The 26,522-nt window shown below is 39.2% G+C and overlaps 1 protein-coding gene across 4 annotated transcripts in view; it reads right to left on the bottom strand.

Moving 5' to 3' along the window:
• Positions 1 to 26,522, bottom strand: part of LOC121874231 (neprilysin-1-like) — a 49,236-nt gene that overhangs the window by 8,832 nt on the left and 13,882 nt on the right. For all 4 annotated transcript variants that reach the window (XM_042378293.1, XM_042378296.1, XM_042378295.1 and 1 more), the window contains 9 exons: positions 25,970 to 26,058; positions 25,725 to 25,815; positions 22,481 to 22,685; positions 17,385 to 17,601; positions 10,637 to 10,789; positions 10,392 to 10,490; positions 7,503 to 7,624; positions 6,125 to 6,314; positions 1,706 to 1,870 (listed from right to left, as the gene is read on the bottom strand). In XM_042378293.1, the coding sequence (XP_042234227.1) occupies positions 1,706 to 1,870; positions 6,125 to 6,314; positions 7,503 to 7,624; positions 10,392 to 10,490; positions 10,637 to 10,789; positions 17,385 to 17,601; positions 22,481 to 22,685; positions 25,725 to 25,815; positions 25,970 to 26,058 (1,331 nt within the window). The remainder of the gene's footprint in view (positions 1 to 1,705; positions 1,871 to 6,124; positions 6,315 to 7,502; positions 7,625 to 10,391; positions 10,491 to 10,636; positions 10,790 to 17,384; positions 17,602 to 22,480; positions 22,686 to 25,724; positions 25,816 to 25,969; positions 26,059 to 26,522) is intronic.

Genomic DNA, 26,522 nt, shown 5'->3' with positions numbered 1-26,522 from the left:
TTATGAGGGACACCTTCTCCCGAAGGAATAACAAACAAAACAACAGTACTTCTCCGTTATTTACCCCAATCAAAATTTTAAAATTTCTAAGTACAGTACCAGATTTAGGGTTATGAGACATAATGGGTCAAACACTGGGCAATGATGGAAAATCAAGTGGAAAAAGCTTGCGTGGTACACCATAGACGTGCACTCCATGAGTGACCCACGTGAACTGATCGACACGCATGCAGTGGAGTCTGCATTTACGCGGTCAATTGAACCCGTGGAGGCCCGCGTAAAATGAGAAACGCGTAAATGAAATAACAGAACATATGGGATTAATTGAAATAGAGACTGGGCCGACCCCCAAACTCCACTTATTCCGACACAATACGTACGTTGTAGTGAAAATAGCATCTTAATTTTATGATGGTATGCACACACAATTAATATTTAAGAGAAATACAGTCGCTCAGTTAATGTCCAATCAAATAATGGACTCAACTCCCCCCCCCCCTCTTCCCACGCTCGCTGGCTCCCCCCTCTCTGAGAAATGTTTGGGTGAAAACAGTAGGCTTACATTTTTAGTAATAAATAATACCTCAGACTAAAGTTAGGATTATATAATTGACATTGCTGGATTCCTTGCAAGACCAGGAATATTTTGAATATAAACGTCATATATTTTGCACAAAAGATAAAATTTTTGCTCTTTCTAATCAAAATTCTTACTTTAGATCTAAAATTTGTATGTACAGTATAATGCAAATTCCATGATGTTTATATTTAAAATAATCACAATCTTATAAGAATTCCAGCAATGTAAATTATATTCTGGCCGGGTAATTTGTATGAATTTTATGAGCTAAAACAAATATCTTCAGTAAATACAGTAAACAAATTATACTTCACCCGCGTAAATGACCAAATTTACCGCGTAATTAAAGCATTTCATTCTGGCAAGGCACCGTGTAAATGCGTAAATGACCAAACGCGTAAACAAAAGCCGTGTAAATGCAGACTCCACTGTATACTTGTCTACACTAAGGTGGGCGGCTGCATCCAATGGCAATGTGTGCATCATACATATTTGTAAGTGCCTCTAATATACTGTAGTAATTCGAAATTTGACCAAATAATTAAAAAACTGCAATACTGTATACATATTGTAATATTTTACCAAATATTACGAAATTTTAACATATTTTGTAACAACAAAACATTACGAATTATGAGTGACTTTGAATAAGGGGAGTACGAATCATGTTTTTTTTTACTGTACTGTAGAGTTAACTTGGTGAAAAGTGAAATCAAATATTACAGATTTAATGCAACAGGTAAGGATCACATCAATGTCTACAGACATAGCAATTTGTCCACAACTTAAGAATACTGTACAAGTTCAGTACAGTACTATGAAGTTCATCAGTACATTCAGTGGATCTCACAATTTATGAACTTTTAATAAATTGGAAGGATAGTGCGAGTTGTAGTCTAGAAATCAACAGCTATTTCACATGACTTGAGTGTCAACTAGATATGAACAATGGGTTAGTCAGCTTTAATTAGGGTGTGTGACTTAGAAAATTTTACCACTGCAATGTTAATATAATGATCAAACATGTGCCTCATTAAACCAGTAGCTGACAAGCTCATGGGATGTATTCAGTCCCACACCAGCTACAGACATGAGTGTAAAATAGTGCTGTCAATCATATCTTACCTGGAGCTTGTTATTGGTAAGATGTGGAGTGATCACTCGTATATCAGGAACCCCATGAGTCATTTCTTCAAGTTTCTCCAACCAGAGATCGTAAGCTGTTATTTTGGTTCTTCGTTCAAGTTGGCTTTTAGCCATCTGCTTGGTGATTTTTACCATATTATCAATCTGAAACGTCATTATTTATTAAATAATAGTAAAATAGGAATATTTTATTTATTCAAAGTTAAAATCAAAACAACTTGCTAAATGTAAACTAATGTTGATACTGCAATTGGACACCCAGCCCACAAGCCAATCTGCCTCCATGACCCTCTGAAGTATCACGGAAGAAATAAAAAGAGCGAGCACCCTCCAGTGATCCAAGAACAGAATCCATGGATTGAATTCTAAACAAGTCTCCAACATAGTAGTAAGTACTGTTTATTGGTGAGTATCCCTGACTGTCACACAGGAGACCGGGGTTCAATTCCCTGCCAGGGAGGATGCATTTTGGTGTCTTGGTGGTACAGCAGTTTCCTCCTATACTGTACTAACACTGGATAGACTGCCCAAATGGCTAGTAAGCATCTCAAGGGGCACTACTCAGTTGAATGTCCTTACATGGAGCTGGCGGATGCTCGCCCCACAAGGGGTCACAGCTCAAGGTTGAAGAAGCCGCAAGCCCATTCTGTCTTATCACATTTGTCAGTGGTTCACCATCCTTAGAGATTTAGAAAATTATTTAGAGTACAGTACTGTACTCTATTTTTAGTAACTACAGTAGATCCCTGATTCAACATGATTCAATTCAATTATTTTGATGCAACACGACACCCTAAATTATTTTTTTTATTTAATTTTTTTTAATGCACTCAAATTAAATTTTGTTCGGTGTAAACCCAGAACTCCAGTTACTAAACCAAAAAATTGAAAAGTAAAATATGAAAAATATCAGCATTTGCATTACACATTGAGATTCACCTTGAATGAGGCTTTATGAATGTCTAAAAAAAAAAAATCAGAAATTACGTGAAACATCCCGATATGTGAAGGTTTACTTTAATTGAAGGTTAAAAAAATTGGGGGACTAAACAAAAATAAAGGATGAAAAAATATGAAAATGTCTGATATAATGCTAAAAGTTAAGTGTAAGGCTCTAGTGATATCCACAGCTTATTCTCCCTTTACAAAATACCTTACCACCTCCAATTTCACATCTAAACTAACACTTCCTTTGTCTGTTTTGCACATGACAACAATGTGTGCTCAGATTTCACATTCGGTCATACTTTAAGGTGTGTGAGCCAGTTGTATATACATTATACAGTATAATACAAGGTATAGTGTAGAGTTGTTCTAGTTTTGAATCTGGTTGGGTAAAATATATGTCTAAAAGGAACTTATTGGTGTACAGTATAGTCTGGGTTTACGTGGTCAATTAAACCCACGGAGGTCCGCGCATAACGCGAAACGCGTTAACAAAATAACAGAACATATGGGATTAATTGAAATAGAGACTGGGCTGACCCCCGGACTACCCTTTTCCCGACACAATACGTACGTTGTAGTAAAAATAACATATTAATTTTATGATGGTATGCACACACAATTAATATTTAAGAAAAATATCACTAATATTAGGTTTTTTAACACTGACGTTAGTAGAAGAGATGGCTGGGCACACGGGGATGGGGGGTTGGTTCCGAGGCAGAGGGCAGATTATTGGCCCTCACCTGTATTACTTGTATCACTAACCACCACAGAGGCTAGCAGGGCCTCCTTGTCAAACCCCTCAAAGTCAATATCCTCACTATCACTGACTTGGGCTGGCTGTGGTGGGTGGCAGGCACGAGGGAGTATACGCGGAGACGGGAGACAATGGGACTGACGCAGTCAAGGTCATCGACTCATCGCCCCTGGTGGCAGGGCAAGCAAAGTTAAATAGACCAATCACAGCTCGCGGCTGAGGGAATGCGTGGGTGGTAAGGATGCGTGGCCCAATCATAGTCCGAAACGTCATCGTCACAAGTCTGATGTCAGCGGTGACGTAAGAGCGACCTAGCGCGCAGTTTGCCCGCGCCGCTTCCCGCGTAAATTCAAGAATGTACCGCGTAACTAATAATTGGTGCGTCTGGACAGGTGCCGCGTAAATGACCAACTGCAGTTCCATACCCTACACAGTATTTCCTATTGAAATACATAGAACATATAATGTAATTTGATTTTCGTATTAAATATGGCCCGCTCGAGCAGATGAATTTGACACCCCTGCTTTAGAATGTGCCAGAACATGTACCAGTGTTGGTCAAATATGATGGTAAATGACTTCACACTTATTTTTATTATTTTTATTTTATCCTCTTCACCACTGATCGGCTCGTTAGCCGCTTGGGCGATCGGTCACGTCTCTGTTACGCACTGTTGGCAAGTACTGTGCATGCACCGGCTCCTGAATGTACCTGAACCTGCTCCAGTGTTGGTCAAGTTTGGTCTTGAAAGAGCTCACACTTGGTGCCGTCACAACACTTTCTGGTAGATTGTTCCAAGAGTTCACAACTCTCACTCCAAAAAAGTTTGCCCTCACAGTTTTCTGGACTTGCGGCTTTTTCAATCTTGAGCTGTGACCACTTGTGGGGCGAGCGTCCGCCGGCTCCAAGTAAGGACACTCGACTGAGTAGTGCCCCTTGAGATGCTTATACACCTCAATTAGGTCTCCCCTTGCCCATCTGTAGTATAAGCTAGGCAAGTTCAGGTGCTCCAATCTCTCAGGGTAGCTGAGGTGCCGAAGTGCAGGCACCAGTCTGGTGGCCCTCCTTTGAACATTTTCAACCAACTGACAGTCCCTAGCATATCTCGGGGACCAGACAGGGTGACAATATTCCAGATGGGGAAGCACTTCACTCCTGAAGATCATTATTCAAAGAGTTCACAACTCTTACTCCAAAGACATTATATTTTATAGATTTCTGTTCTTGTGTCATATTTAAAAATAATTTTAAAGGTTTTATACAGTATAAACAAAGAAAATTTATCAGCTGATGAAAATGTAACGTTCCCCGCACTCAATAAATGGCAGCATGGTTGGGCTTAGTTCATTTAAGCTACACCCAGTAAGTGTGGCTCATGGTAACATCTTATTGAAACCATCCTTATACAATTTCATCTTCTAATAAGTACCTTAAATACTTATGAATTATGTTGATGTGCCTTACTGAATTTACTGTTAAGACAATTGGGCTAATAATTCTTTGGTAGTTTACAGCACACCAATCACCAATTTTCCAGGAAAATAAAGACATTTTTTGCATTTCATAAAGCTGTTCACTGAGCAATAAAAGTATGCTTTGCAATTTTACATACCCAGCAAGATGAAACCATGCTTTGTCTGTAGAAAAAACATGACATTATCTTGGTGTCTTACCAGCTTTTAGAGCCACTCACAATAAGATACATATTTCTCTTTTTCTGGCTCCAGTCACTGATGCACTGTATGAATTGTGTAGAGATAAAGCTTAAGTGTCTTGACCACCTTCGTTGCACTTGAGAAAGAACAATGAACTTGTTGTGTTAAACATCTCAAGAATCTTTTAAGGTTTATCTCAATTACTTCCTGCACATGATCCAGTTTAACTGACATAACAACAATTGGTCAGTGCAGGTCTTGTTTAATTTTCACACTTTGTTTCTCTGAATTACTTCCCTAGTATCCACATCAGACTGTATCCAATGATATACATAGGGGAAAGGATGATTGGTGGATGGTGGTACTACTGTGTCCTGAGCTTAATCATCAGCCTGGATCAGGTGTGAGGAGGGTGTTACCCTGTCTGGCATTAACAAACATGGCAGGATTTCACCGAGTACTCTGGTTTCCTCTGTACAAACATAGGACAATAAAGGTCATAACAAAGTAACAAACAACAAACCAACCACTTGAATGGCTAGTAAGCTGATAAGTGGTGAAATAGTAAATACAAAAAATAAATAATAGCTTACCGTATATAAAATTGAAAATATTATTCATTCTCCCAGCCTTTTTTTTTATTGCAGTATTCTTATTCCATTTTAAATATCCTGAGTATGAAATCTAACAAAGGTGTGAGTTTAAAGTACAGTATTGTTTATTCTTTAAGTTACGAAAGAGGACCAAGTGTATATAAAAAGGAAATACTACTTGACAACTACAGCAGTGTGTGTGTCTTACTGGGGGTACAGGTTGGCAAGTGTCCACAATTACTCCTTTATTTTATTTGAAATATTATGTCTTTTAATACTCAGGTCATTAAACTGAGTTCTCGGTAAGTGGTTACTTCTTAAGCAGGACATTTCAATGCATACATGTGTGCGTATGTGTAGTTTATTTTATATGGTTATGCTGAGAGAGTATTCATGGTCATACTGGGATAATATGGTATACTGGTTCCTATTGGAATTACAAACCTCATCTTTGATATTATTGTCAGGCAGGGCATCAAGGTAGAGGTGAGAGGTAAAGTCTTTCATGAGAGAAGTTGTGGCACGATAGCAGTATTCTCTCGAGCCAAAGTTAGCTCCTTCGGGCTTCACCAGGTCTATATATATCTTCTCACTCCACAAGAGAAGAAATATATCCAGTAGATCTTTCGGATACCTGGAAAAAACAAGAACACTCTTATGCAAAGAATATGTCAGATACAGGTATACCCAGAAAACAGATGCCCCAATAACCACCAATTCAACTAACCGATGATTACATATAGGAGAAATACCCCACAAGTTTCGCTGATATCCCAGAGATCCAACAATTGGGAGAGGAGTGGCAGAGCTGTTTTGAATTAGGCGGGTGGTGGCGTGGTGCAAATTCCTGCCTAAAGAAAGCTCTGGGTGCTGCCTTGGACTCATTCCCGCCTATTTGCTCTTGTTTACACTTACCTTGTGTCTTTGACTTTGTATTTTTTTTTTTTTCCGACTTTGTGTGTTATGCAATTATGCCTAAATGCCTCAGTGATAGTTTCTCTTGTACTGCCTTATGTGATGCGATAAGGCATAATAAGAGTGGTGATGGACCAGCAAGGATTGGTGGAAACTTGAACTGGCCATGCTAGACTGTCTCTACCATCCTCAACACAGGTAAATAACAGTCTCAATTTGTGCTTTACATTCCTTATTTAAGGCTAATTATACTTGCTTCATTTTCTTGCTTGACAGTATGCATGACGAAGATATATCAAGGGTAGATGGGAGATTTTTGGAGGGTGCCTGGTCCCTAAACCCTTGAATTTGGTATATTCTTATGGGATTAATTGCTTCGATAACTGTTGATTCACTAACCAACGCCTTTTCTCGGTCCCTATATGCGCCAGTTATTGGGGTATGCTTGTACATGTTATACAGTACAGTATATCTTGTAGCAGTGTGGAAAACAAGAATACTTTTTCATTGATAACACTAACAAAGAGAATTTATACAGTATAAAAAAATATACTGACAATCCAATACATACTACAACATCAATGTGGAGTGACAGAAAAATGTACAATAATTCCTCACCATCCACGGTGTATTTATGTTCTAGAATTCACTTATGGAAAGCAGACATGTGGTTGGCAAGGGGTAGGTCTGATATGAAATAATAAGTTGGGGCAGTGACCCTTCAGAGACACACCTTAAGTTCAAAGCTATAAAAAAATACAGGGTGTGTGTGTGTGTGTTACAGGGAATTTGTGTAACCAGTGATTTCATATAATCCCTAGAAATATTAGGGATTACGTGAAATCATTGGTTACACAATTCCCTGTGACATATACAGTACGTACAGCACAATGAAAATCTCACTCACCACCTTTCATTCATTATTTTCAGGAGGGCAACAAGCTCCTCCTTGAAGTAGACATGCACCTTCATTGTCCCAGGGTCCACAGTCCTATCCAACAGGTCATCCACCAGTTCTCTCCAACCAATCTGAAGATGCATAATATAATGCATTACTCACTTCACTTCAATTCTGTGTGTGTGTGTGTGTGTGTGTGGTAAAAATGCAGGACAAGCATTCGGGCAGCAACCATCTTTAACCATCACCTAGCGGTAAATGGTGTTAATTTTTCAACATCATAAAACTGGTCGGACGTATATAGTGTATAAATATATCCATCGTAAACGATCATTGTCTGTAGAGGCAACCTACACAGGCTGCTGGCCTCCTTCCTTCAGTAAATAAGATGAAGTAATTATCCCCGGAGTTGTAAGATTGGTAGTTTTCACACCAAATTGGGCTAGTTTAGAGTCTAGTTGAAGGTAAACTTTTGGCCGGGGTGGGTTAGCATTTTGGGAGGGGGGGTGGGGGGCTATTTCCTACTTAAGTTGGAGTTCTTTTTAGGGATGGTTAATCAGTAAAGTGTAATTTCTAATAGATGCAAGAACAGTATCAGGAATGTGGCACTTTTATAAAGTTTTGATTCAACATTCCCACAGCGGTCACTCAACGACCCAAGGACTGCCTCCCCCCCCTGGGCCCCTCCCTAACCACGCCACTAAAGTGAAGTAATTCGGTACCTTTGACAATTCCTCCAAGTATGAGAACTGCAATGTCACTGGCCAGGTAATTAACGACAACTGGCGGCTGTGCCTGGCTGGCCAAGACCTTAATGGTATGGAGATGACAAAAGAACCGTGTATACCTAGTGTTAGGTCATTATGAGATAATATTCTTAAATATTATTTACGCCTACTGCCATGGAAACTACTGACAGTAATAAATGTGGTTAAAAAATCTGCTACAATAGGTTCACGTATGCCAGGAATGCCACTCACAAAACAAAGTTGTGGTGCAAATGTGTGAAAGATTCATTGGTCGTTGTCGGGGCAGTATGACGACAAACTTTGTTTCAAGACTTAATGTCGTTAAAGGTATTTAATAAGATGTGACTTTTATTAGGCAGTATACAGTGAACCCCCGCCCAACGCTGGTTTGTCCAACGCACTTTTGACCGTAAATGTTTTAATATGTTACCAAATAATTTGCCCAACACAGAAAATTTGAATATAAACAGGTTAACAATGCGCCGCCTCTGCTGTCTTACCTCCGCTCTGCTTCCGCCATGTGCCAGTTGGAGATGCCCACTAGTCTCGCTTATGCACTCTTACCACCAGCATTGTACTAAAGCAGTTTTGGAACTTTGTGTTTTTGCCCTTACAGCATAGCCCCCAAACACAGAGGTGATGCTAGTGATGGTAGCACACCCAAGAAAAGTAGAAAAGTGATGACATTAGCCGAGAAAATAAAGATTTTAGATTGAATATGTGATGGAGCGCGTGTTGCAATGCTTGCCATTGAGAACTCTGAAAACGAATCCACCATGCCCACAATTTGTAGTTGTGAGGACAAAATACGTGCAAGTGTGAAAGCATCTTTCCAGTTTCATCATCATCGAAGTCTTCTTCATCAATCACCATCATCAGAAGGCTTCACAACATCTACGATATCATCGTCATCATAGTTACACTACAATCATCTAACCATGGATTGGTGAGTACAGTAATATGGTTTTATAATGCTTATCATTAATATTTTTAATTTTTTAAGGTACAGTATGTTAGTTCTATTATTATAATAGTTGTGCATTATGTAAATGTTTAAAAGGTATGCATTTCACGTGGTAAGAGTCCATATGTGGCCACGATCTCGCCACCCCATTTTTCCCATAAGAAATTATGTTTGCCCAATGCAATTTTGCCCAATCAGCCATTTTTGAGGAACCTAACCCCCGCGTTGGGTGAAGGTTTACTGTATCTATAATGCCATGATGTATTGTTTTGTAAACCTGTGGAATTCAAGTGCAGTATTGTTAATTAACAACCACTTTAAACTGCTCTGGGTGTATACTTTACTTGTTAATGGTATTTAAATAAAATGTGAATGTCTTCTAGTTAAAACTTACTTTTTTTCTGTAACCCTTTTCTTTTCTTGTGACTTTATTTCTACTCAGTCTAAACCCAAACCTTCCCCTTATAAAATCCTGGATCCACCTGTTGTATCCACTTATTTAAGAACTGTGCATCATATACAGTAGTACACAACCAGAGGAAAGGAAAAATTCCTGTCATTCTTACTTTTGACCTACAGTACACCTATGACTTTGAGGTTAATTACTCAAACTTACCTTTATATCATTATTAAGTTACTCTACCTTTCTAACAGCAAAGAAACACTCAATAACCACAACTACAAATTTAGTTAATCTACAGGTTGGACCCCACTAATCCGGGGCCTGATAGTCCAGCAGCTTTGATGGTTTGGGACGGTGTCATAGCTCACTTCTAGTGGCTGTTGCCACTATTTTACCTTTAAATACTTATAATTTACCCCTAAATATGCCTCCTAAGGGACCAGCAAGCAGTGGAAATGGTTGTTATGTGGTGAAATGTAAGCATGTGACATTAACTATTTTATAAAAGATGTCTATACTGAAGAAATTAGACAGTAGTAGTACACTTTATGCATTATTTTGCCATTTTTAACCTCGGCTTTGATGGTTCAGAATTTTTGCTAATCCGGAACCGGTCAGGTCCCAAGCTTCCCGGATTAGCGTGGTCCAACCTGTATTAATAATGAACGGACAGAAAAGAAATAATCTTCAAGGAAAAATTCAATTTTGGATGGTATTTCAGAATAAGCTATGCTTAGAAAAATACTAAATTACTATAAAAAAAATACTTGTGCACTACTAACAGTTTTTTCTGTGAAGACTTCATCCAGGTCCTCTAGAGTCATCTCCTCATATTCCTTTTGGACGTGATACATTCGTAATTTTGGAACATCTGGCAGCATCTGTAGTGATAAAAGTGTACACTATAGGGAGGATCACAGGGTCAACCCTACTGTATACAGTACTGTATATACTGTAGTCAGGTACAAACAACTTAATACAAAAAAAGGAACAACAATGAAAATACAGGAAATAAATTAAGTCTTACCTCTGCTGAAAGTTCTATGAAGTTATTAGCATCCAACAAGGCATTTGTTAAATAGTCGTCTCTGACAGTTGCATTGGTAATGTTCTCCATAAGGTTAAGATCATTGACGGCCATTTTCATCATCTTCACCCGAGTTTCAACTCCAAGTCCTTTCTGATAAGACAAATATAGATACCTGTATCAGTTGGACCAAGTTTACATTCAGCTTACACCTATAGGTCAAACAGTCCATTAAGGGAAGTGAGAATACAGCAAACTGACTACTGTATTAGGTTACCTTTCTGTACATTTTTTACCCATTTTTTATATTTTTCAAAATTGTTCTAACTACAAAAATTACAAATTTTCATATCCTGTATATCAGGCATGGGCAACCCACAGCCAGTGGACCGCATGCAGCCTGAATGCATGGTGTAGGCATATGCAGCCAGCTTTAGTGATTAAAGCAATATTTGTTAAAAGAATAATCTTCACACACAATTCATTACTGTTTCATCACCCAAGAGTAAGTAACTACAAAAATGTAACATTGAAATAAGTACAGGTTGACAACCCTTTTTCCGAAATTCCGAAAACCGAAAGCTCTGAAAACTGAAAGTATTTTAGTGGAGCAATTTTTTTTTTTTTTCTTAAACGGGGATTAGCCCACCCAGGCATAGATCACTGACCCACATCGGGGCCTGGAGGGCGAAAATGTAATAGTAATACTAATTACAATAATAATAATTACTCAAAGTAAATAAATATTTTAATAAAAAATACGTCAAAATAAAATAATAATGATAACAATAATAAAATTAATAATAATGACAATAATACTGTATTAATAAAATAATAATAATAATAATAAAGAAATACAAGAATGAAAAAAGATAAAAAGTGAGAAACACGACCTAGAGTCCAGTGGTTCTCAACCTGGGGGCCATGGCCCCCAAGGGAGCTACGGCAAGAATTTAGGGGAGCGACGGCGAGCTGTTATAAATTGTACGTTTCCAAATAATGTTGGGAATCTGAATTAAACATAACTTGTATTACTTATTTTGACTTGGCAGAAGAGAATTTTCATTCTTTTTTGTCATTTTGTTTAATCATAACGACAATATAATTTTAATATTTACAGACTCTGGTGCTATTTTTTTTTATGGATAATTTAAGATTTCACAGGTCCAGTCCCTGTCTGTGTGACAGGCGCTGAACCGAGTTGCTGAACTGCCTTGTTCAGTACGTGTCCGTGTGTCATCCCTTTGCAAGTGGTGATAGGGCCGAATGATCTCAGTCTGGCCTGGGATACCATCACGAAAACAGTGGAGTGTATTGTCTCTGAACCATATATTGTGTTTGAGCTTGACTCAAGCATAATATACTCCGTAATTGGTGTTACTTATTTTGTTTCATAATTCATGTGGTCGCTGCTTTACGTGGGTGAAATATTTGTACACCTTTCTTAATTATTTCCTTATTTATTGGTGCCATTGTTGTTCATACTCATTCTTTACTTATATAATCCTACCATTTTTAGTGCAAAATTGGTATGACTCACTATTCTTCTCATTCTTCCAAGTTGGGCAGTGGTTGTCAAAGGAGGCGTGTTCTTGCTTACAGTAAGTACACTTCAGTTTGCTAGCTTGAGTGTGAATGTTTACCTGTGTGCATGTTTGTGTATGACTGTATATGTGCTTTATGTGTGAGTGCATGGGCGTGTTATGTATGTGAATGTGTATGTGTGTTTGCTATTCTAACTCTTGTCCTATTTATCTGTCCTTCTTTAGTCTTTATCACTTGTCTGTTCTGGGAGAAAAATGAAGGAGGCCACGAGGATGTTGAAAATTCCTCAAGGGGGGAATGAAGTGAAAAAGGTTGAGAACCACTGACCTAGACCTATGATTATTATTATTATTATTATTATTATTATTATTATTATTATTATTATTATTATTATTATTATTATTATTATTATTATTATTATTATTATTATTATTATTATTATTATTATTATTATTATTATTATTATTATTATTATTATTATTATTATTATTATTTTCGCCTCCCGCCCCAATGTGGGTCAGTGACTTGTGCCCGGGCTAATACACATTTAAAAAAAAAAAAAAAAAAAAAAATTCTGAAAACCGAAAAATTCCGAAATCCGAAATGCCTCTGGTCCCAAGGATTTCGGATAAGGGATTGTCAACCTGTACTGTATATACAATACAGTATAGTCAACAATACTGTATAAACATTTTAACTTGTGTGAGTTTACAGGCCAAGTTCGGAACGGTCTGTTTGACGGATTAGCTGCCATGTGGCAGTGGGTCACTTGGGAATTAACTAAGGTTGGGTAAGTCCAAGTGAGGTCACGGGCTGTGGTCACACAGGTCAAGGTAAAGGTCTCTTCCTTGTTGACAGACTCTCTCTCCATAGTACCTCATCCTTCATGCCTGGCTGTCTGGTCTATCTATTTATTCTTGTCTAATTAGGTGGTGGACAGGTGGGAGCAGAGATACCGAAAGTGGGTAACATTAGTGAGGGTAGTACCGTTAAGCTGGATGGATGGTGGAGGTGTGGCTGAACCAGGGGCAAGTTAAAAGAGACTCTGAGTCTTAGGTACATTCACCTCAAGGCCAAAGTGTGCAAATGCATCTGAGTAGGTGTTCAGGATCTCCTGTAGGTTGCATTCAGTGTGAGCGACAAGGGTAAGATCGTCTGCTTACTGAAGTTCAGTAATAGAAGCTGCCGACACCTTTGTTCCTGCCTGGAGTCGTCTTATATTGAAAAGACCCTTCATCCGGTACCGTATGTCCACCCAGCTGGCACTGGCACGAATAAGGAAGGCAGCCAAGAAAATGGAAAAGAGAGTTAGTGCCAGTATGCACCCTTGTTTAACCCCCATTTGGATGGGGAAGAACTCAGACTGGGTGCCATTGTGCAGGATACTGCTGTTCATGCCATCGTAGAGTTGCCTCACAATGGCGATGAACTTTGGTGGGCAGCCAAAACAGCTGAGGGTCACACGAGAGGGCTTCCCTGTTGACCGAGTCAAAGGCCTTAGTTAGGTTGATGAAAGCCATGTACAGGTCACGACGCTGTTCTCTGCACTTTTTCTGTATCTGACAGGCAGCAAAGATCATGTCAGTGGTGTCACGTGATGCTCTTACGCCACATTGAGATTCTGGGAGGCAGTTTTCCACCTCAAGAAGAAGTCTGTTTAGGAGGACTCGGGCGATAATCTTGCCAGCTACAGACAGCAGCGAGATCCCGTGGTACTTGCCACAGTCTGACCGGTCTCCCTTGTTCTTATAAATACTGTATTGATGATGGAGGCATTTTTTAGAGCTTGGGGGATTTCCTCCTTTTCCCATATATTCTCCAGGAGAGAGTGGAGACGGCTGGTAAGCAGAGGTCCTCCTGCTATATAGACCTCAGCTGGGATTCCATCAGGCCCTGAGGCTTTGCTATTTTTCATCTGTTTGATGGCAGTAGCTACCTCATCCAGGGATGGAGGATAGCTGAGGTGGGTCAGCTCTGGCTGCTGAGGGACCTGCTGGGTAACCAAGACATCCACATTGGTGTTTTGGTTGAGCAGTGAATGGTAGTGCCCTTTCCAGCGCTGAAGATGGCCTTCATCGTCTTTAATTATGGAGTTACCATTGGATGAGCGAAGGGGGACTGCGCCACGAGTGATTGGCCCTTAAAATGTTTTAGTGGAATTGAAAAAGTTGCACATCTTGTGCTGATCTGCAAATTTTTGTATTTCATATGCTTTATTTCTAAGCCAGTTGTTCTTTAGATTACAAAGTTCCCGCTGGACCGCCACTTTCTTCTTGCAGAAGGTATCAGCCTTGGTCCGAGACTGAGGGTTGTTCTGCCAGTCAGTTAAAGCAGCACATTTATCATCGACGAGTACATTGATTGCCAGGTCATTTTCATCAAACCAGTCCTGGTGTATTCTTCGATCTGGCCAAGGTTCTCTCTGCATGTTTTTGTCATGACAGTGTCGAGAGTTTCCCATTCGGCACTGGGATTTGGGTTGTTTGTTGTTGGGTTGCTTATCAGCCCATATTCGAGCTGCTTTTTGAAGGCATGTGCTACCTCTGGATTCTCCAGATGCTTAGTGTTAAAATCTCTTCTGGAGGCTTGCTGCCTTCGCCGTTTTGGGGCGACATGAAGTGAGAGCTTGGCTCTGACGAGCCGATGATCAGTGTCGCAGTGGTCTGAGCCATGCATGGCATGGATGATGAGGACATCTCGGCGATCTCTTTCTCTGACAATGATGTAGTCAATGAGATGCCAGTGTTTGGATCGTGGGTGTTGCCATGAACCCTCGAACTTGTCGGTCTGCCTAAACAAGGTATTGGTTATAGTGAGGTTGTGTGCAGCACATTTGCTGAGGAGGAGTAGGCCGTTAGGATTACACTTCCCTAGTCCATTTCTCCCTATGATTCCCTGCCAAATGTCAACATCTCTGCCAACTCTGGCATTAAAGTCACCAAGGAGCAACTTTATCTTCTCTAGGGATAGAGGTTAGCACTGTCGAGGTCGGCATAAAAGGCCTCTTTGATGTCATCCTCTGCATCCAGTGTTGGGGCGTATGTACTGGCGAAGAAGGCATGACGTGAGTGATTCAGTGGGGCTCGGGGCGTCAAGAGGCACTCGTTGATCCCAATAGGCATTTCAGCTAGCCTGTGAAGGATGCGTTGGTGGATGGCAAAGTCAACTCCATAAATGCATTTTCTCTCCTCAGCAGGCTTACACTTCCAGAAGGTGTAGTCAGACCCCCAGTTCTGTGAGTTGACCCTCGTCTGGGAGCCAGGCCTCACTGATGGCTGCCATGTCGATGTTATGCCCAGCCAGCTCTTTTGCCACAAGGGCAGTTCTGCTTTCAAGATGCTCATTTGTGCCAGTATCCAGAAGGGTCCTGACATTCCATGCAGCGACCATTAGAGGTTGTGTAGTTTGTTTTTGTTTGGATCTGTCATTTTGATTGTGTTTTTGACCACATAAGGATGACCTTACTGGGTGCAGTTGCCCAGTCAAGTAGTTTTTTTAGGCAGGCTATGTTTAGGGCACTTTTTCTAGCCCCCTCCTCATGTGGGGTGAGCAGAGTAGCTCCTCGAAAGGGCTGATCAGTCGCAGACAGGACTGGATTGCACTGCTGCATAGATCCCAGTGCATAAATGACCATCTTATCTGTGCCGCCCACGTGCAGAGTTGTGACTACAGAGTAGAGACTCCCAGCAGTCATCCCTGCCTGTCCCTGTCACCACTCGTCCATCGCCATAGGACTTTTGAGGGGTATAGTGGTTTTGATGATGATGAGAGGTATGATGAGTTGGGTGATGGCTATGCGCGAGTTGATTTATGTGGTGAGGCAGGAGCGCAGGCTACAACAACACATCTTGGCTCCCCCTTTTCCTAATCCAGTGGTGCAAGTGTTGCAATGACTGGGGAGAGGGAGAGTTGCAATGGACTGCCGATAGCGCAGTTTGTTGGGTTTCGCCTTAGTAGCCTGTCCATCATGCTTTGCCTTCGTCCACCCAGTGTAGTCGTTGGGTTTCCATGGTGGTCACCTCTTCCGCCTATACCGCCGTGGGAGTTTTGTTGGAGCTCTGTAAGCATGTCTGCCTGATGTGGGGCTCCAACGAATATTTTTCGTTCGGTGTTTACTCCCGTAGCCTTATACCTGACAAGATTAATCTGCAAGACAGTGGGGCAGTGGTTGTTAAGTGCCAAAACGTGTCCACATGTCATTGGGCCAATGTGCCGTCCCCTCTGGGGTCCACTGCTACTCCGAGATCCCCTGCTGGTCTAGCCTGGGCCCACGAGGCACCCAGTTACTGTGTATTGCCACGAGGAGTCTTGATGGTGAAGAGGCTGTGTAATGGCAGGGGAAGACTTAAGCAAGTTGCTTACCTGTTTGCCATGAGGGCTAGTCAGCGGTGGCAGCAACATAATGCTGCCACCCACCCACACACACACACACACACACATATATATATTAATAGTTCAAAAGTCACAGGAATCTAAAACACTTATAATTCATTATGGTTCTTTAAATTTTCAAAGCACTTATTTTTTGAGGGGATCATAACCTGTCATAAAGTGCTGGTTCTGCTCCTGATATTTTTTATTTGTCTATACGTATATATTATTTTTTTTTACGGGGATTAGTCCCACCCGGGCACAGGTCACTGACCCACATCAGCGCCTGGGGGCGAAAATATTATAATTATAATTATAATAATAGTAATAATAATAATAATAATAATAATAATAATAATAATAATAATAATAATAATAATAATAATAATAATAATCATATTAATAATAATAATAATAATAATAATAATAATAACTATTATTATTTTTATAATAATTCATAAAAATTAATAACAAAATACTAAAAATACAAATAAAACACTAAAAATAATAATAATAACCATAAATAAATACAAAAGCGAAAAAATAAATCAAGAATGAGAAACGATATACATTATGTATGTTGTGTTGTCGAAGTAAGAGAAACAATTGAGACCCTGCAATTGTGTGTAAATGAAGCAGAAAGTCAGATCAGCAACCTGGGACTTGGTCACAATTTTTGTGATGCCATACAGCAGCAGGGTCCACCATTACACAACACATTATGCTTCCAATATCTTCCCAGGCGGTAGCACCTCCCTGTTTAGTAGCTGCCTACTACCTATTGATAATAAATACTTATATGTATACAACATAAATATTCATGTCTACTCACCTTCATACACAACTTATGCTTTTCATATTCATCAGTGATATTTATCTTTCCATTTTTCCATTTAGCATTTTCTACATGTTGTTTGTACTCCTGGAGGCACCTGGATTTGGCTAAGTCATCACTAAATGGCGAGTTGAACAATGGTGGTGTGAGTTTAAGTACAAATTTTGCGGGGTCAGACTCATCAAGATCTAAACCTATATCAAACAATGGAGTGCTGTAAAGAAAGAGAATGGTAAAAATTTTGTCAAATGAAAACATCATTTATTAATACAGTACTATATTTTTATATTCACCTTTTTATATTGGTTATATACTTTTTATTAATTCTTAATTCATGGCTTATAGTGCATCAACAAGTGACCCACAAGATCACCTGCAAAGGCATCCCAATTTTTGCCTGCATTATACAGGTGGCTGTTTGGATTCATAAGTCACATACGTACACAGTCCGTTCAGATTAGTGCAACAGCTACAGACATGCCAGCTTTGTAAGGGCCTGACTTGCACTGTTACCGCAAGCAGCAATGAGTAGGATGACACATAAACAAACATTATGTTAGGCGGTAAGTCATGTCATGTTTATTGGGTGTGCCTGCCCGTATACAGTATGTAGAGTACGAAGATGGTGGAGATGAGAGGCCCAGAAGGAGGTTGGAGTGTGTGAAAGGAGTTTGTTTATGTATAATTATAATCACCTGACTCAACCATAGTTGACCAGCCAGGGGGCCAGGCTATCAGGTGGGCATTTCAGTGTAGCTACCCATATCTTAGAGGCAACACCTAACCTGGCTTCTCTCTAGACTTTCAACACATAAGTTTAACTAGTACTTATTGTGTACACAGGTAGACTGTGGCCATTGCATCATTTATCAGTGTGACAATATAGAAATATGGCAAATTGAGTACTCATTGTAAGTGTTAAGATTAGACTAATTACATAGCCATGATTGTTATGTAAATATATATTGGATTAAACATTTATGTAGGAGTGCCTATGTATGACTTATTTTAAATACTAAATAAATTGTATTCAACAGGTTTGACCGAATTATAGTGTTCGTGAACAACGTCAGAAGTCTTATTCTTCCTTTAACCGCCCGGACGGCGGTTATATGCACTAACACATTTTATTTTCCATTACCCAAATTTCATTTATGCTGGACTTAGGTTTACATGTAGTATACTGACCTGCAACATGTTTTTCATCTTTTCCACATGTAATGCATTGTGGGAAAACATTTTGTATGTGAGAAAGCACCTAGAGCCAGGTGCATGGAGACATTTGTTTTACTCAAAGACATGTTCTTATCTTTTTGTCACTGCCAATGGTCAATCCTTCAAGTTCTGCATGTCAAGAATTCTCAAGAAATTATGAAGATGTTAACATTAAAAACTGTGGAATACTGAAAAGTTATTAAAATTCTGACACAGTTGGAGAGCTTGGCAGGGCACACCTAGTGAATGAGTCAAGCATACTTTTATCAAGAGGAAACTAGTCATACTTAGCAATGCTGTTAACCATTATAGTTCTGCAGATGTACAGTCTCGTTCAAGATTCTTCGAACACTGTTGGAGACAGCTGGCAACTCAAGGCCGTTTGTTTACTCTAGTATGTAGTATATATATAATATGAAACAACAAAACCCAAACATTAATTAAGCAATGGGGAACTAAGTAACCAATCACTGATAACCTTTACATTTACTCATAACTTTTACTACGTACTATACTAACCAAACGGCCTTGACTTGCCAGTTGTCTCCAGCAGTGTTAAAACAATCTTGAACGAGACTGTACCTCATACACTTGACACCGGAGTCTTACACAATGATGACAAACGTCTTCACCCCCCCCCCCGAATATGTCACCATCTACGTATAATAATTCATGCAAAAAAATTTCATGGTGGCAGGACATTTAACAGAACATGTATCTGGCAGTCATGAGCGATACTCGTGCATCAGGTAGACATAAACATAAATGCACAGCAATATGGGAAGAGAGATATAATTTTGATGGCAAATATTGACACAGAGGAATATGATGAAGATAGTGGTGGAAGTTCAGCTAATGTCTTTAACCAATTTGTCTTCACAGGAAAATTCAGGAAGACAAAGCTGTCCAATCCATTGTACCACCAAGGAAATATACCATATTTTGTGGCGTAGAAGACGCACTTTTTATTCCAAAAATATACCTTGAAAATTACCATGCGTCTTCCATGACGCTAGTTGATGGGTTGTAGCGGAGGTTTTCTTAGGGTCAACTGAAATCAGCCCCTTACAAAGACTGTTACCTCATTACTTAGCAATTACAAGTATTCTCTGTACTACAAAACAATTGATTTAACTAATATTGTTGATATACTGCAAAAAATACGATTACAGTGGTCCCTCGGTTAACGAATGGTTCGATTAACGAAATTTCGGTTAACGAATTAGCTCCCATAAAAATTTTCAGTTCAATTAACGAAATCCTTATGACAAACACGTTTTGTTGTGCTCATCAGCTGATCAGCTGATCAGCTAGTCCGCCAATACAGTATAGTAATTGGTTCTATGTTTACATTCGTTTCCAGTGAAGTAAATATCAAGAAAGTTGGTCTCTTGAATATTTCTGCATTTTTTATATTAAAATTATTGTACAGTATACTGTACAGTAAAGTACTGTATTTAGTTTATATTTAATGTTTTGTTAATTCTATTACCGGTAAACAGTACTTTGTATGTACTTTTTCTGTGAGTTGGAACCAATTACCCAATATCCCATTGAAATAATAGATTCGGTTAACGAACGACTCTGTGGAACGAATTGTGTTCGTTAACCGAGGGACTACTGTATTTACTTACTCAGTCAGTAAAATAAAAAATAAAAATAAAACGGCTGCAGCTACACAACCCATGCTGCTGTGCGGTTTGTTTACTAATGGCAGTGGTGCGGCAGCACCATCTATTGAGGAATTGCGAAAGATTGTCTGCTGGTCCCAAAGCGCAGGGATTTTTGTTTCTTCACACTTGAGTGTCTAGAACTTTGTTCATTCACTACCAGGCCTTCACTGGTGTCACAAGCCATTTTCATTCCTGCAAATTATCTCCCTCACCTATGGCAGGTGTATCAAGGAGACATAAATGTAATATCACATTTAAACTTGAAGTAGTGCAATATGCCAAAGAACATGGAAACAGGGCAACAGAGAAAAACTTCGGACCACCACCTACTGAGAAGATGATTCGCCAGTGGAGGAAGCAGGAGGGAGAATTAAAAAAACGAATAAACAGAAGCATAATCTTCATATAGTACCAGCAAAATGGCCATACGGTACTTAGAAGAAAACTTGAAAACACGGATATTAGACCAAAGAAACTTGGGTTTTGCGGTGACTACGAAGATGATTATTTTGGAAGCAAGAAGGTTTGTAGCAAACACAGGGGTGGATGACTTCAAAGGAACTGCTTGTTGGTGTTTTTGCTTCATGAAACGAAATTGATGAAAATGAAGACTGATAAGCAGTTCTAAGTGATAATATTCAAAGAGGTGTACTTGTGCCAAAAGGGCTGTATATCAAGCAACGGTTTCACTGGTGTCGGTTAGTAAGTATAAAAAAAAAAATTCCTAGAATTACATTTCCAAAATCAGGGTGCGTATTCCATGATGCAGCGTCTTCTACACCTCAAAATACAACTATAGTGCGAACCAAGATTTTTTTCTTCTTATTTTTTGATGTGATAGGTGCTATTATTGCATTCACAGCGAGGGTATACATAACACTGAGATAGCATGGCAAACTGGGGTGAGCAAGCCCACAGTATCACGATGGGTTAGGCGCCATGCAACAATTGGTGCCACATTGAAACTTACAACCACAAATGTCTCTTGATTTTAAACCTTATTTTGGTGTTAAACCAATGCAATTTGCATATCAGTAACATGGTGGGTCCCATGTAGACTGATATATTGCTGCAGCTGTTCACTCTAATATCAAGTACTATTTGCTTAGTTACTCTTCATAAATCAGACATCATGAACAACATTAGTTGACATATTGTGAAGCTCAGGGCTGTGGCTGGTGACAGTTACTTCATCAGTGAGGGAGAGGGAGGTGGTCTAGCGTACTCATAGACTCATTTTCTATACCAGCAACATTAGGGTGTGGGTAGGTGGTATGGCGGTAACGCACGTAACTCTCACCAATACTGTATGTCAAGGGTTCGAGCCTTGGCCCAGACACACGTGTGAAAGGTGTTATCCAGTGTGACCCTCACTACCAAACACCACAGGTTCCCCAGTCCCCAGTTTCCTCCTGTACTAACATGGGATAGAGCATCCAAATGGCTAGTAAGCTGATAAGTGGCAAAAATGATATGAAAATATAAAAAATAAATAAATAAAAGAAAATTAATACACTGTATAGGTCTTAAGGTTCAGTGAATAAATGAGTACAGTTTCCATTACCATATCAGTATTCAAGGTTAATAATGTACAGGGTATTGTTAAGTTAGGTTTTGGGGTCAAAATTGATTGAGCTGGTGACCACCTCTGTTTACAACAAGTATTTTTGGGGTTGAACATGTTAAAGCTGGAAAGCATCTTGGCTTGTACCATGGGTTTAGATAGTGCAAATTCACTTTATGAATGCTTTTTCAAGAACATTGGTTGCTTGTTAAGTGGGACTACACTGTACTTGCTAACGATCACTGCTGAAACTCAAAGTGGGAGGCAATACTCACAAAAAAAAATTCTGAATGGCACAGTCAATACACTGACTTTACAAAGCAGCCAGTTAGATTGGGTTAGGTTCATTAACTCCCTCTAAGAATGGGTGTGAACTTTAGAATAATGTTATAGCTACACAGGTGACATTTGAAGAAGATATGCCAATCACACAGGTCACTTTGGAAGTCCCATACCAAGGCTGTGATAATGTTAAAAACAAGATGCTGCACCATATGATGAAAAAAATCTTAATATAATCTTATTCTTATGAAAGCAAATTAAGAATATCAACAGATATATAATAACTATATCACTAACAATACAGAAAGTTCATTATTAAAGTTGTTAGGATAAAATTCTAAGAAGTGCAGAATACTTACAAGTGTAGCTTCATCATTTTGGCCAATACATTCCACATTTTAAAGTTGTCATTAGGAGTATTAAATGTATACCCAATATCCAGAAACAACTTCTTAACCTCGTTTTTATGATCACTTTCATTAACATTTTCATAATTCAGGCAGCTGTCATAAAACTTTTTGAGAGGATAAGTCAATGATGTAGGATCTATGCCAGCCAGCTTGTCTGTAGGAATAATGAATATGAAAGTGGTTAATTGTCCTATATTACGGTGAAGATGTGGTTTATGATGCTCTACCATAACATGATAGTTAGGTTAGGTTAGGTTAGGTTAATACAGTAATTAGATTTACTGCAATATAAGATATAATGAATTATCACATGACTTGTACAGTATACCATAATAAATACTTTACATATACTGTAAATACAATCTTCATGTATATAAGATATCCAGTAACATTCAATAGGTATTTATATGAACAAATTTGAATACAGAACAGCACCATTAATCACAGTAGAGAATGTAGACTTGTAAGATCAAAATATAAAACACAGCTACATAATGACAGGTATATCTACAAAACATAATTGTACAGTAAACAGCATACTTATGTGATATATACCATAGAGCATAACCACATGACATACACACAAGAGTATTACCACATGACATATACACCAGCATATAACCATAATGACATACACACAAGAGTATAGCCACATGACATACACACAAGAGTATAGCCACATGACATACACACAAGAGTATAGCCACATGACATACACACAAGAGTATAGCCACATGACATACACACAAGAGTATAGCCACATGACATATACACCAGCATATAACCACATGACATACACACAAGAGTATAGCCACATGACATACACACAAGAGTATAGCCACATGACATATATAACACACATGACATATACACCAGCATATAACCATGACATACACACAAGAGTATAGCCACATGACATACACACCAGAGTATAGCCACATGACATATACACCAGCATATAACCACATGACATACACACAAGAGCATTACCACATGACATATACACCAGCATATAACCATAATGACATACACACAAGAGTATAGCCACATGACATACACACAAGAGTATAGCCACATGACATACACACCAGAGTATAGCCACATGACATACACACAGAGCCATATGACATACACACAGAGTATAGCCACATGACATACACACAAGAGTATATACATGACATACACACCAGGTATAACCACATGACATACACACAAGAGTGCAACACATGACATACACCAGCATATAACCATAATGACATACACACAAGAGTATGCCATGACACACACAAGAGTATACACATGACATACACACAAGAGTATAACCATACACACTAGAGTATAATACATGACATACACCAGAGTATAGCCACATGACAGCAACACCAGAGTATAGCCACATGACATACACACAGAGTATAGCCACATGACATACACACCAGAGTATAACCACATGACATATACAACCAGCATATAACCACATGACATACACACAAGAGTATAGCCACATGACATACACACAAGTATAGCATGACATACACACCAGAGCATAACCACATGACATACACACAAGAGTATTACCACATGACATATACACCACATATAACCACATGACACACCAGAGTATAGCCACATGACATACACACCAGAGTATAGCCACATGACATACACACCAGAGTATAACCACATGACATACACACCAGAGTATAGCCACATGACATACACACCAGAGTATAACCACATGACATACACACCAGAGTATAGCCACATGACATACACACACAGAGTATAACCACATGACATACACACCAGAGAGCAACCACATGACATACACACCAGAGTATAGCCACATACATACACACAAGAGTATAACCACATGACAATACCAGAGATACACACATACACCAGAGTATAACCACATGACATACACACCAGAGTATAGCCACATGACATACACACCAGAGCATAGCCACATACATACACACCAGAGTATAACCACATGACATACACATACCACATGACATACACACCAGAGTATAGCTACATGACATACACACCAGAGTATAACCACATGACATACACACCAGAGTATAGCCACATGACATACACACAAGAGTATAACCACATGACATACACACCAGAGTATAGCCACATGACATACACACCAGAGTATAACCACATGACATACACACCAGAGTATAGCCACATGACATACACACCAGAGTATAGCCACATGACATACACACCAGAGTATAGCCACATGACATACACACCAGAGTATAACCACATGACATACACACAAGAGTATAGCCACATGACATACACACCAGAGTATAACCACATGACATACACACCAGAGTATAGCCACATGACATACACACCATGACATACACCAGAGTATAACCACATGACATACACACAGAGTATAGCCACATGACATACACGCAGAGTATAAACATGACATATACACCAGAGTATAGGCCACATTATACACACAAGAGTATAACCACATGACATACAGAGCATATAGCCACATGACATACACACCAGAGTATAGCCACATGACATACACACCAGAGTATAACATATACACACCAGAGTGACATACACACCAGAGAAGCCACATGACATACACACCAGAGTATAACCACATGACATACACACCAGAGTATAGCCACATGACATACACACCAGAGTATAACCACATGACATACACACTAGAGTATACCACATGACATACACACAAGAGTAAACACATGATATACACACCAGAGTATAGCCACATGACATACACACCACCAGAGAGCAGCACATGACATACACACCAGAGTATAGCCACATGACATACACACAAGAGTATAACCACATGACATACACACCAGAGTATAGCCACATGACATACACACCAGAGTATAGCCACATGACATACACACAAAGAGTATAAACCACATGACATACACACCAGAGTATAACCACATGACATACACACACCAGAGTATAGCCACATGACATACACACCAGAGTATAGCCACATGACATACACACCAGAGTATAACCACATGACATACACACCAGAGTATAACCACATGACATACACACCAGAGTATAACCACATGACATACACACCAGAGTATAGCCACATGACATACACACCAGAGTATAACCACATGACAGGTGTAAGCAAAACAGTGATTACCTTTGATAATTTTGGCAGCATTAACCTTTGGGTCATAAGGCTTCAGGAAAAGTTCATCCTCCACACCACCACATGCGTACTGATAGAAGTCCTGTGGAGAAAAAGAATGAATCAATTTCACTTTGGATTGCTCTATGATCTCATAGGATTATTTACTTCATATCCATATATTTTTGAAAGAATAATATACTGCATCAAGTTCCACAGATCCACTAAGCTCCATTGTTGTAAGAAGTGCTACTGACCTGACAGGGCTTCACACCGCTCTTGTCCATCCCATCCAACATACGTCCTGCTACTTTTTTGCACTCAGCTGAATGACACACCTCATCAGCTTTTACAGAAAGAGGAATAAGAATTAACCTATCATCCCTTTAGAGCTCAATTAATAGGACCAGGAAATGATTTGATGTGAAAGAGATAGAAGTAAAAATAATAACAGGTATCCAAGAAGTCCTTATCTCGCCACCACGTCAAAGATAAAAGAAAAAATTGCATCAAATAATAAATGCAACTGACACTGCTGATCGGAATATCAGGATAAGCTTAAGATAAAGGAATTCACACCAAATAACCCCCCCCCCACAAAAAGAAAGTTCTCGTCTTCCATTTAGTTACAGTATTGCACATACAGGGATAACTACACATCAGATTTATCTATTAGCTTCCACTTGCCCACCATCAATGTCTCACCATATCTCAGACATTCATCAACTTCTGTAGAGTTAAAATATATGCAGCAACATAAATGTCATTTCAAAAATCCTGAAGGCATGTTGTTCTTGTTTCAGGCAACGT

Source organism: Homarus americanus, unplaced genomic scaffold (genome assembly GCF_018991925.1).
Source record: "Homarus americanus isolate GMGI-L3 unplaced genomic scaffold, GMGI_Hamer_2.0 scaffold49667, whole genome shotgun sequence".
Taxonomy (NCBI): Eukaryota; Metazoa; Arthropoda; class Malacostraca; order Decapoda; family Nephropidae; genus Homarus; species Homarus americanus.
This window is presented reverse-complemented; position numbering and strand designations above follow the sequence as displayed.